General features: G+C 44.7%; 1 protein-coding gene across 1 annotated transcript in view; it reads left to right on the forward strand.

Moving 5' to 3' along the window:
* LOC144504122 (contactin-associated protein-like 5) overlaps positions 1-13,308 on the forward strand; it is an 824,359-nt gene that overhangs the window by 3,145 nt on the left and 807,906 nt on the right. The window contains exons 3-4 of the mRNA XM_078229298.1: positions 2,248-2,442; positions 4,488-4,538. Of these exons, the coding sequence (XP_078085424.1) occupies positions 2,248-2,442; positions 4,488-4,538 (246 nt within the window). The remainder of the gene's footprint in view (positions 1-2,247; positions 2,443-4,487; positions 4,539-13,308) is intronic.

Below are 13,308 nucleotides of genomic sequence, written 5' to 3' on the forward strand. Positions count from 1 at the left end.
CGATTGACACCTTTATGCAGGCATGGGGTGTGGACAACTTTTAAAATGTTATTATTTCCCGTAATGTGGGTTACACTAGCAAGGCCAACATTTGTTGCCTATTTCTAATTGTCCTTGAATAGAATGACTTGCAATGCAGTTAAAAGTCAATCATGTTGCTGTGGGCCTGCAGTCTTATGTAGGCAAACCAGGTAAAGGTAGCAGGTTCTTTCACTAAAGGACGTTAGCAAACTGGTTGAGTTTTTCCGACAATGGGAAAGGATTTCATGGTCAACAATACTGAGACTAATTTATCAATTCCAGAATTTTCACCAGATGCTATGATGGGATTAGAACCCATGGCCCCAGACGATTAGCCTGGGCATGTGGATTACTAGTCTAGTGGTCTTACCACTATGCCACTGTCTTCCCCTCTGGGGGTGTGAGAGTCAGTGAGGGGTGAAAGCCAGAGGGACCAACCACTTTTACAGAATTGGGATAAAGTCTCAGAGAACCGTGGCGAGTCTTCTCACGAGCTCACCTCAAGATATCATAGAATCGCTACAGTGCAGAAGGAGGCCTTTTGGCCCATCAAGTCTGCACTGACTTTTCGATGGAGCAGATCTTTCTCTACACCCTAGCTATGACCGTAGCACTACATTCTGCACTCTCTCCTTTCCTTCTCTATGAACGGTATGTTTTGTCTGTATAGCGCGCAACGAACAATACTTTTCACTGCATACTAATACATGTGACAATAATAAATCAAATCAAATCAATCTTACCCAAGCCCACCCCCTGGCCTGTCTCCATAACCCCACAAATTTATCTCGCTAATTCACCTAACCTACAAATCATTGGACACTAAGGGGCAATTTAGCACGGCCAATGCACCTAACCCTATCTTTGGAGTGTGGAAGGAAACTGGAGCACTTGGAGAAAACCCGCACAGACATGGGGAGAATGTGCAGACTCCATACAGACAGTCTCCCGAGGCTGGAATCGAACCCGGGTCCCTGGTGCTGTGAGGCAGCAGTGCTAATCACTGTGCCACTGTGCTGCCTTCTCTTGCACTTGAACATCCCTGTGGCTGCCTACGATCTGGTGTTGGTGGACCATACTCCCTCTGGCCCCGACCTGACCGAGGCAAGTCTTCCCAATCAGGAAATTTCCTGACTCGAACTGCCTTGCTCGATCGCGGAGGTCCAGCTCTCGGTCTCCTATTACTTCCTTTGCAAGAATATTCATAAACAGGCTTAAGACTGCACAGCCCTAGTACAACGTTTTTCCCATGTGTTTACTTTTTCTTTGTAAGGCAGCCAAGCTCCCCTGAGGTTGATAACTCATACTGTGGTGCAGTCTGACGGGGTTTGGATGCTCTCTTGTACCTCACACAATGATGTGGAGATAACAAAGATCACAATGACCATTCTTCACATCTGAATGTAGATGGGAACAGGGGGGTTTGAGTTATGCTGGCAGTGAAGACTTTCACCTGCTGGGGCACAACTGGGAAACTTGAGGGCACGCTGACAAATATTATCCAGCCATTCATTTGAATATTATATCGAATCAGAGCAAGTCAATGCCTCTACTTTCTCAGAGGACTAAGCTACGACTCTCACCATCCTTTACAGATGCACCATAGAAAACATTCTTTCAGGTTGTATCACAGCTTGGTATGGCTCCTGCTCTGCCCAAGGCCGCAAGGAACTACAAAATGTCGTGAATGTAGCCCAATCCATCACGCAAACCGGCCTCCCATCCATTGACTCTGTTTACACTTCCCGCTGCCTCGGCAAAGCAGCCAGCATAATTAAGGACCCCACTTCCCCGGACATTCTTTCTTCCACTTTCTTCCTTCGGGAAAAAGATATAAAAGTCTGAGGTCACGTACCAACCGACTCAAGAACAGCTTCTTCCCTGTCAGACTTTTGAATGGACTTACCTTGCATTAAGTTGACCTTTCTCTACACCCTAGCTATGACTGTAACACTACATTCTGCATTCTCTCGTTTCCTTCTCTATGAACGGTATGTTTTGTCTGCATGGCGCGCAAGAAACAATACTTTACACTACATGTTAATACATGTGACGATAATAAATCAAATCAGATCAAATCAAATCAGTCAAAAGTCAACAGAAAGACACTATCCAGCCTATGTTTGAATATTTATGCTCCATATGAACTTCTTTCTACCCCTTTGTTATCTCACCCCATCTGCATCTCCTTTTTATACGCTGCCGATGTTTTTGAGCAACCAACAGTTTGGAGGGAATTCTCCGGTCTCCCAGTCGTGCGTTTCTCGGCGGTGAGAGGTGGTGCGCTGCTCACTCGTGGCGGGATTCACTGGTGCCACCCGCTGTCAATGGGAATTCCCATTGATGTCACCCCACGCCAGCGGAAAATCCGTGGGAAGGGTGCGCTGCCAATGGGACCACAGAATCGCAATGGCGTGAACAGCCGGAGAACTCCCCCCTTTATTTTTTGATTTGATTTGATTTATTATTGTCACATGTATCAACATACAGTGAAAAGTATCGTTTCTTGTGCACTATACAGACAAAACATACTGTTCATAGAGAAGAAAAGGAGAGAGTGCAGAATGTAGTGTTACAGTCATAGCTAGGGTGTAGAGAAAGATCAACTTAATGCAAGGTAAGTCCATTCAAAAGTCTGACAGCAGCAGGGAAGAAGCTGTTTTTGAGCCGGTTGGTACATGACCGCAGACCTTTGTATCTTTTTCCTGATGGAAGAAGGTGGAAGAGAGAATGTCCGGGGTGCGTGGGCTCCTTAATTATGCTGGCTGCTTTGCCAAGGCAGTGAGAAGCGTAGACAGAGTCAATGGATGGGAGGCTGGTTTGCGTGATGGATTGGGCTACATTCACGCCTTTTGTAGTTCCTTGTGGTTTTGGGCAGAGCAGGAGCCATACCAAGCTGTGAAGTAACCAGAAAGGATGCTTTCTATGGTGTATCTATAAAAGTTAGTGAGAGTCGTAGCTGACATGCCAAATTTCCTTTTTCCATGGACGTGACACTGAGCATCCAAGTCCCTGCCCCGCCCCCACTTGTGTGATTTATTCTAGTCACACTTAAGGCATTTCAAAATGGCGGATGGCACACCATTCACCATATCAGTGGGTTTAGACACACTTTCTCTTTTATGACCAAAAAACGGAATGGTTTCTTTTGAGAGTCCTTCTCCTCTCGTTCACCATGAACAAGCGCCTGATTCTGTTTCTTGAATTCGATTTGCTTTGTAATCTGCACTGCTTTTACCAGTGTTCAATCCTTTTTGTCCACAAGAGATCTGATGATGCTTCACCTCAGACCTTGACTACAATTCTATCAAGAAACAGCTCATCCTTTAACAATTTTCAATTCCACAATTGAAGTTCCCTGCCAACCTATAGAGATCGTCAACAGATGAATCCATGCTTTCAACTAGTCCTCACCCTCTGCACTCTGAAATGGTTCTGGGAATGTTACCGTGGATTGCATGAACTGGACTAAGAAGTTTATTTATTCGTCACAAGTAGGCTTTCATTAAGACTGCAAAGAAGTTACTGTGAAAATCCCGTAGTCGCCACACCCTGGCGCCTGTTTGGGTACGCTGAGGGAGAATTTAGCATGGCCAATGCACCTAACCAGCACGTCTTTCGGAATGTGGGAGGAAACCGGAGCACCCGGAGGAAACCCACACAGACACGAGGAGAAGATACAAACTCCACACAGACAGTGACTTAGCCCGGGTCCCTGGCACTGTGAGGCGGCAGTGCTATGCTGCCCCATATATGGACTAGCTATATAGATACAGTGGCTACCAGGGCAGGTCAAAGGCTAGGAGTCCTGTGGTGAATAACTATCCTCCTGAATCCCCAATGTCCACCATCTACAAGGTACATGCCAGGAGTGTGATGGAATATTCTTCCCTTGCCTGGATGAGTGTGGCTCCAACAACACTCAAAAAGTTCGACATCATCTCGAACAAAACAGCCCATCTGATTGCTAACCCTTCCACAAACATTCAATCCCTCTATCACTGATGAACAATGGCAACAGTGTATACTATCTACAAGATGCACTGCAGGAATCACTGAGGTTCCTTAGACAGCATCTTCCAAACCCATGACCACAACCATCTTGAAGGACAAGGGCAGCAGATAACTGGGAACACCACCAGCTGGAGGTTCCCGTCCGAGTCACTCACCATCTTGCCTTAGAAATATATCGGCCGTTCCTTCCCTGCCGCTGGGTCCAAATCCTGGAATTCCCTCCCTAATAATGTTGTGGGCGCACCTACAGCTTATGGACCGCAGCGGTTCAAGGAGGCGGCTCACCACCAACTTCCCAAGGGTAACTAGGGGTGGGGAACAAATGCTGGCTTCGCCAGCGACACACATAAAATGAATTTTAAAATAACGCTTTTGCTGATCCCTGGAATTGTTCCTGCTTGCGTGCTGCCACTTTCTGTTTTGGCCTATGCTCACTGCTGTCTGCTCTCCAGGTCTGTGTTTCAGCCTGTGTCTGTTTACTCCCATGATGTCCCGACATCTCGGTGAGTCTTAAGTTTTTTCCTCTGTCCTTCTTTCGAGGATCTCTTTGGTTTCCAACCCTGTATATTCTGTTTAAGCTTTGCTAGGTCTTTTACTCGGTGCCACCATGTTTCGTTGTGGTCAGGGTGTACATTGGCATTTTGAGAAAGTATTTCCACATTTTGACCTCTACATGATGTTGGAACATTTTCTCCACCTAGATCTTACTTCTGAAGCATGGGATTATCAGCATCATGTATGCGGCTGATTTGAACTCTTTACACTATTTTCAGAAAGCATTCAGACTAAGGAAGGTTTTTCAGATGAAGTGCCTGAGATGCGGTCAGTGATGGGATACCTGACTGACTAGGCCACTACTTATCCTCCCCAGTTTTAACAATTGTCCATGACCTCTTTTGATTCTTCCCCTCTCCTCTGAACAGAAACTATCGATAAGGTGAAGTACATGTGAAAATCCCAGAATTACTTACAAAGGAGAGTGCTAGCACCTACCCAGGCCAATGGATCAGTACAGCACCACAGCATGCAGACCTTGAAGAAGCGGCGGCGGCACGGTGGCACAGTGGTTAGCACTGCTGCCTCACAGCGCCAGGACCCGGGTTCAATTCCAGACTCGGGTGACTCTCTGTCTGGAGTTTGCACGTTCTCCCCATGTCTGAATGGGTTTCCTCCGGGTGCTCCAGTTTCTTCCCACAGTCCAAAGATGTGCGGGTTAGGTTGATTGGCCATGGTAAATTGCCCCATAATGTCAGGGAGACTAGCAGGGTGAATACATGGGGTTATGGGGATAGGGCCTGGGTGCGATTGTAGTCGGTGCAGACTTGATTGGCTGAATGGCCTCCTTCTGCACATTGGGATTTTATGATCCGAGCTTTGACACATGTTTCAAACAAAGGCCCAGCAGAGATGCCACATATTTAGAATCATAGAATCACAGAATCCCTACAGTGCAGAATGAGGCCATTCAGTCCATCGAGCCTGCACCTACTCTCAGAGAGATCACCTTACCCAAGCCCTATCCCTGTAACCCCACGTATTTACCCCACTAATCTACACATCCTGGGGACACTAAGGGACAATTTAGCATGGCCAATCCACCTAACCCACACATCTTTGGACTGTGGGTGAAAACTGGAGCACCCAGAGGAAACCCACGCAGACACGGGGAGAATGTGCAAACTCTACACAGACAGTCACCCAAGGCCGGAATTCAACCCGGGTCCCTAGTGCTGCGAGGTAACACTGCTAACCACTGTGCCACCGTGCTGCCCTAGTGAGTAAAACCTTTGCACAGATGAAGAGAGAGGTCCCTTATGTAACCTTTGGCACTGTAATTGGAAATGGGTTAAGTGGTAGAAGTCAGTGAGGCAACTGAAAGGCTAATTGAAAATCCATGCACCACATGGAGTGACTGCTTTGCAAATTTTGTGATGACAGATGAAATTTAACTGATAATTCTCTGCTTCTGAATCAGCTGCAGTTTGATGTACAGAGTTAGGTGAGGAATCCCTCTTTCTTGATTTGTTTTCAAATGGAAACCTGAGGCTGGTGATATTTTACTATCAACTTGTTTGATCTCTGCATTTACTTTCACCTTGATATAATCCTTTTATTGTATTCCCCATCTGTTTTGAAGCTTTTTTTGTCATTGAAGATAACATTGCTAATTAAATCTCTCCAGTTGTCAAAACGCAACATGCACTGATTAATCTTTCACAGGTATCTAGATTAATATAGAAATTAATATAACAAAAATGTTTTAGTTCCTCTTTGTGCCCATGTGTGTGTCGTGGTGTACACAGAGCAGAACAATGTGAAGAACGAGTTACTGTCTGTTGCAGTTAATTTTAGCACTGGCTCTCACAACAGACCAAATGACAGACACAATGTTACAGAGGAACACAGGAATTAGGAGCAGAAGTCAGCAAACTCAGCCCTTCAAGCCTGCTCCGCCATTCAATCAGATCATGGCTGATCTCTCCCTGGTCTCAAATCCACCTTCTCACCTGTCCCCCATACCCCTTTATCCCTTTTTAAAATTAGAAATATATCCATCTCCTTCATGAAACCAGTCAACGATTCAGACTCTACCGCGCTATGGGGCAGCGAGTTCCACAATTTCACCACCCTCTGCGAGAAGTAGTTCCTCCTCATCTCAGTTTTAAATCTACAGCCTCGCAACCTATTCCTTTGATCTCTTGTTTGAGGTTGCCCCATAGGAGGAAAGATTTGGTCCACATTTGTTTTATCAATCCCTTTTAAAAGTTTATATACCTCGATCAGATCCCCTCTCATCCTTTTACACTCCAGCGAGTATAAGGCCATAGGATTTAATGTGTCCTCATACATCAACCCTTTCATCCCCGGGATCAATCTGGTGAATCTCCTCAGAACTGCCTCCAATGCCACCACATCCTTCCACAGATCAGGAGACCAATGTTGTCTGCTGAAGGACCCCTGTGCCCTGTCATGCTCAAAAAACATGAGCCGACTATTCGTTTTCTCACCCACACAAGAGAGAGCTTGCATTGGTCTCTAATGATCCCAGAACATCCTGAAATACTTTCTAGCCAGGGCAGCATTTGTAAATAGCTTACTGATTTGATTCAATTTATTATTGTCAGATGTATTAACATACAGTGAAAAGTATTATTTCTTGCACGCTATACAGACAAAGCATACCGTTCATAGAGAAGGAAAGCAGAGAGTGCAGAATGTAGTGTTACAGTCATAGGTAGGGTGTAGAGAAAGATCAACTTAATATCAGGTAGGTCCATTCAAAAGTCTGATGGAGCAGGGAAGACACTGCTCTTGAGTCAGTCGGTGCGTGACCTCAGACTTTTATATCTTTTTCCTGACAGAAAAAGCTGGAAGAGAGAATGTTTGGGGTGTGTGGGTTTCTTGATTTTCCTGGCTGCTTTTCCAAGGCAGCGGGAAGTGTAGACAGAGTCAATGGATGGGAGACTGTGATCATGTAGGAATCCCAGCAGCCAATTTGCACACAACAAGCTACCCAAAACAGCAACGTGAGGCGGAATTTTACAGTACTTCAGGGAAGATGTAAATAATGTAAATAATGTATTTAATAGGATCATGGACTTTGGGGGAAGTATAGTGTGACGATACTGTGCCTTTAAGAAATGCACTTTACTCGTGTTTCTCTGCAGGTTTTTCAATAGGCCCTGGTATTTTATTAATGACGAAATGTCTGGAAGCGGTGACCTCTAATTGTTACTGAAGCAATATAATGGACAACATGTTTATTTTAATCTGGGCTAATGCAGTGTCCTGGGGTTTTTAATGATCCTTTAGTAGTTGTTGGTGGAGAATCATTGATAGGTCAGGTGATACCTGGGGAAAAAGTCCAAGGTTTTAGTTTAGTTTTGCTCAGATGCTGTTTGGACTTGGAACAGAACATATTGTCCCTTGTTTCCCTCTTCATGGAGTTGGAAATTCTGCTGTCTGTGAGTTGCTAGAGTTATGGTTCAGGTTCAAAACTCCAGAGTATCTCATGGAGCCCGCCTGGATCATACATTTTGCATTTGAATTTGGCTAGGATAAGCATGATATGTTTCACTTCAGGTATGATTCAAATGACTCACTAGGAAGCTATTATCAAACAAGGTTTATTTAAGAATATAGATAACTTGCATAGATAGAAAACCAGCAATAGCTTTTATCAATTTGAAACAAAAACAAAACACTCACAATAATGTATAAGCCTTAACAAATATCTCTAAGATGTCCCAATCAAAACCAAGCTTCCTTCAGACAAAACCCTTTAAACAGATTCAAAAAAGCATAGTCTACAGCTTATGTGATAATGGAAATTGAGTCCTTTGGTTGAAGTCTACAGTTCTCTGGATTCACTCAGAACATTTGAAGACAAGACAGTTTCCTAAACCACCAGAGAGTCTCTGGCAAAGCCCCCAAAAACAGCAGATTTTCACCCTTCAGGAAAACAAGATTTTGTTTTCAGCTAACCAACAGAATGTTCAAAACAACAGGGAGAGAGGGAAAACACTTCTTTGTAGCTTACTGTCCCTTCTAAAATAAAAGTCAAACCTACAGCTCCAAACTGGAAATGAAAAGAAACTATCAAAAACACATGACTGTCCTCCTAACAATGCAGGATCGTAAAACTAATCCCAGAGTAAACACAAACAACCCCATTTAAGCCACTTAAGTAACAATAAAAGGACATTTCCAGTCTAACCAGCAGCAATGACTTGGTGGATGATGAGTCTGGGAAAGGATGTGTAGATAGTTTGAGTCATGTTGAGATCAAAAAGGAGGAGGTATTGGGGTTCTTGAGAAACATTAAGGTAGATAAGTCCCAGGGCCTGATGGGATATACCCCAGAATGCTGAGAGAGGCAAGGGAGGAAATTGCTGGGGCCTTGAGAAAAATCTTTGTATCCTCACTTGTTTCAGGGGAGGTCCCAGAGGATTGGAGAATGGCCAATGTTGTTCCTTTGTTTAAGAAGGGTAGCAAGAATAATCCAGGTAATTACAAGCGGGTGAGCCTTATATCAGTGGTACGGAAATTATTGGAGAGGATTCTTCGAGATAGGATTTATTCCCACTTGGAAATAAGTGGACGTGTTAGTGAGAGGCAACATGGTTTTGTGAAGGGGAGGTCGTGTCTCACTAACTTGATCGAGTTTTTCGAGGAAGTGACGAAGATGATTGATGAGGGTAGGCAGTGGATGTTGTCTACATGGACTTCAGTAAGACCTTTGACAAGGTCCCTCATGGCAGATTGGTGCAGAAGGAGATGTTGCATGGGATCAGAGGTGAGCTGGCAAGGTGGGTACAAAACTGGCTCGGTCAAAGAAGACAGAGGGTAGTAGTGGAAGGGTGCATTTCTGAATGGAGGGCTGTGACAAGTGGCGTTCCTCAGGGATCAGTGCTGGGACCTTTGCCGTTTGTAATATATATAAATGATTTGGAGGAAAATGTAACTGGTTTGATTAGTACGTTTGCGGACGACACAAAGATTGGTGGATTTGCGGATAGTGATGAGGACCATCAGAGGATACAGCAGGATATAGATCGGTTGGAGACTTGGGCGGAGAGATAGCAGATGGAGTTTAATCCAGACAAATGTTGAGGTAATGCATTTTGGAAGGTCTAATACAGATAGGAAATATACAGTAAATGGCAGGACCCTTAAGAATATTGATAGGCAAAGGGATCTGGGTGCACAGGTACACAGATCACTGAAAGAGGCAATGCAGGTGGAGAAGGTAGTCAAGAAGACATACGCATGCTTGCCTTCATTGGCTGGGGCATTGAGTTTAAAAATTGGCAAGTCATGTTGCAGCTTTAGAGAACCTTAGCTGGGCCGCATTTGGAATATAGTGTTCAATTCTGGTTGCCACACTAGCAGAAGGATGTGGAGGCTTTGGAGAGGGTATAGAAAGGATTTACCAGGATGTTGCCTGGTATGGAGGGCATTAGCTGTGAGGAGAGGTTGGAGAAACCTGGTTTGTTCTCACTGGAACGACGGAGATTGAGGGGTGACCTGATAGAAGTCTACAAGATTATGAGAGGCATGGACAGAGTGGATAGTCAGAAGCTTTTTCCCAGGGTGGAAGAGTCAATAACTAAGGGGCACAAGTTTAAAGTGTGAGGGGCAAGGTTTAAAGGAGATGTACGAGGCAGATTTTTTACACAGAGAGTAGTGGGTGCCTGGAACTCTTTGCCGGGGGAGGTCGTGGAAGTGGGTACGGTAGTGACTTTTAAAGGGCGTCTTAACAAATACATGAATAGGATGGGAATAGAGGGATAAGGACCCTGAAAGGGTAGGGGGTTCAGTTAAGTCGGGCAGCATAGCTTGGAGGGCCGAAGGGCCTGTTCCTGTGCTGTAATTTTCCTTGTTCTTTGTTTTTTGTTCTAATGACATCGCTGAGGCTGCAGAAACCATGTTTAAAAAAAACTTCCTTAAAGGTACACTAACATCACACTAGCTAGAAGCTGGTGGAGACAGGCAGTGTCTCTGTCCTTCTCTCTCTCCAGGGATGTGCTGAACATTCCAAGACAGGGAGGCCTCAGAGTTTAATCCAGCATTCAAAGGACCAATTCACAGCAGATGTTAAAGGCTGCAAAATCAATCATCACATGAGCTTACTTGCTTTTTGTGCCAAGTCTAGGAAGTCTGTTGGGTGTTTTTTGAATTGGAACATCATATTTAAGTTTGTCCTTTGTCATGCTTGAAACTTGTAGAAGTTATACTAAATTTTTAAATGATGTTTTTAACTGTGTTCTTAAATAAACTTTGTTTGGTAAAAGCTTCCTAGTGGGTCACTTGAATCATACCTGGAGTGAAACGCCTTATGCTCACCAATGCCAAATTCAAAGTGCAAATCTTAGGGTCGAGGCTAACTTCATAAAACACCTTGGAGTTTCAGCCTGGGTCTTAACAATAGAATAATATAAATAATTATTTAATAGGGTCAGGGACTTTGAAGGGGGAGATGTAGTATAAAGGGTTAATGTTAAATATGTAAATAGACAATCTACATTAGTGGATCACAAGACATTGGTAAGGCCATACTCGTGTACAGTTCTGTTCACCCTATTATAGAAAGGATATTAGTGAACTAGAACGAGTGCAGAAAAGATTTACTGGGTGATGCACGATTAATCCACTCGGGAGGCTGGATCGTACCCGGGAATAAAGGCTTTTATTCGCAACAAGAATAGAGCATACTGCTTAACAATACAATCCCAGACTAAAGGGTCACTGGGAAGTACAGTGACCTTTATACTCCTATAGGAAGGCGGAGCCAAACGGAGTGTACCTCAGAACAATGCTAACAGGTGGAACACCCCAACCCTAACCCCAACAGTAACAAGAGTAACATATGTACAAGTACCCATAGTGGTAACCATCTATGGTTCACCACACTGGGATGCTATCAGGACTTGATGGATTGAGTTATAAGAAGAGGCTGAATAGACTGGGACTTATTTCTCTGGAGCGTAGGAGACTTAGGGATGATCTTATGAAGGTCTATAAAATAATGAGGTGGTAGCCATGATGTGGACTGGGGTAGATACAGTAAGTAGTCTCACAACACCAGGTTAAAGTCCAACCGGTTTATTTGGTCGCACGAGCTTTCAGAGCGCCACTCCTTCACCAGGTGAGTGTCACCTGATGAAGGAGTGGCATTCCGAAAGCTCATGTTACCAAATAAACCTGTTGGACTTTAACCTGGTGTTGTGAGACTAAATAATGAGGGGCATAGATCAGCAAGATAGTCAACATCTTTTCCCAAAGGTAGGGGAGTCTAAAACTAGAGGGCATAGGTTTAAGGTGAGGGGGAGAGATACAAAAGGGATCAGAGGGGCACTTTTTTTCACACAGAGAGTGGTGAGTGACTGGAACAAGCTGCCAAAGGTATTAGTAGAGGCCGGTACCATTTTGCCTTCTAAAAAGCATTTAGATAATTAAATGGATAAGATGGGCGTAGAGGGACATGGGCTAAATGCAGACAATTAGGACTAGCTTAGTGGTTAAAAAAAAAGAGCAGCATGGACAAGTTGGGTCAAATGACCTGTTTCCATGCTGTAAACCATGGCTCTATGTGAGATCACATGACAACAGATTATGCTGCGAGTTCTCTGTGAACCTTGTGCTCAGCCTTCCATAATACACAGTGAGTATAATGTTCAGCAAAAGGTACAGATTGTCAACAGCTTACCTCCAGTAATATCTGCAAATCCAGACCATGAATAGCTTCCTTTAAGTCTCACAACAAGAACGGATGTTGGAAAAAGCTCAGCAGGTCTTGCAGCAACTGTGAAGAGAGGAACCGAGTTCATGTGTCAAGTGGAGACTAACTCTTCAGAGCCCGGAGAACACGCTGGAAACGTAGGGCGGGATCTCCCGGCCGCGCTCACCCCAAGGCCAGAAATTCCCACCCGAGGTAAACGGACCTCTGCATGGCCTGCCGAATTTTCTGTCCCACCCACTACCATTCCTGTGGCGGGCAGGATGGGAAAATTCCACCCATTAATTGGTTTCTCCCGAATGATGCCAGACCAGGGGGGTGGCACGGTAACACAGTGGTTAGCACTGCTGCCTCACAGTACCCGGGTTCAATTCCAGTGTGGAGTTTGCACGTTCTCCCCATGTCTGCGTGGGTTTCCTCCGGGTGTGGGGATTAGGTTGATTGGCCATTCTAAATTGCTCCTTAGTGTCAGGGGGATTAGCAGGGTAAATATGTGGGGTTACGGGGGTAGGGCCTGGGTGGGATTGTTCTCGGTGCATTCTCGATGGGCCGAATGGCCTCCTTCTGCACTGTCGGGATTCAATGATTTCCAACACACTCAGTTTTTATTTCTCGACTGTGGCTCCTTCGACACACACAGTAAGTAGCTGCAGTGTATGTGCAGTTTTATGCGTGTGGTTTGTTGTGCCTGTGGGAGCTAACTTGATTTAATCCAATAAAGGTTCCAAATGATAAGCTTCGAGACCAATGCTTTCAATTCAGTTTCGCTCATTCAGCAGATTCGATTCATTAACTTGTTGTTGGGGATGTCTGAATTTGGATAAATATCAGCCAGATCCAAAAATTACTGCCTGTTTAACTGATCGTTAAATGAAGCTGTTGTAATCACGTGCGCGCACGCGATTGTAAATGTGCTCATTTCTGCATACCTGAAGGGAAAGAATTTGCAGTGCTATGGGGAAAGGGTCAGGGGTGAGGGGGGAAATGAACTAAATTGCTTTTGCAGAGAGCTGGTTTGGGCACAATGGGCCGAG

Source organism: Mustelus asterias, chromosome 14 (genome assembly GCF_964213995.1).
Source record: "Mustelus asterias chromosome 14, sMusAst1.hap1.1, whole genome shotgun sequence".
NCBI classification, from domain to species: domain Eukaryota; kingdom Metazoa; phylum Chordata; class Chondrichthyes; order Carcharhiniformes; family Triakidae; genus Mustelus; species Mustelus asterias.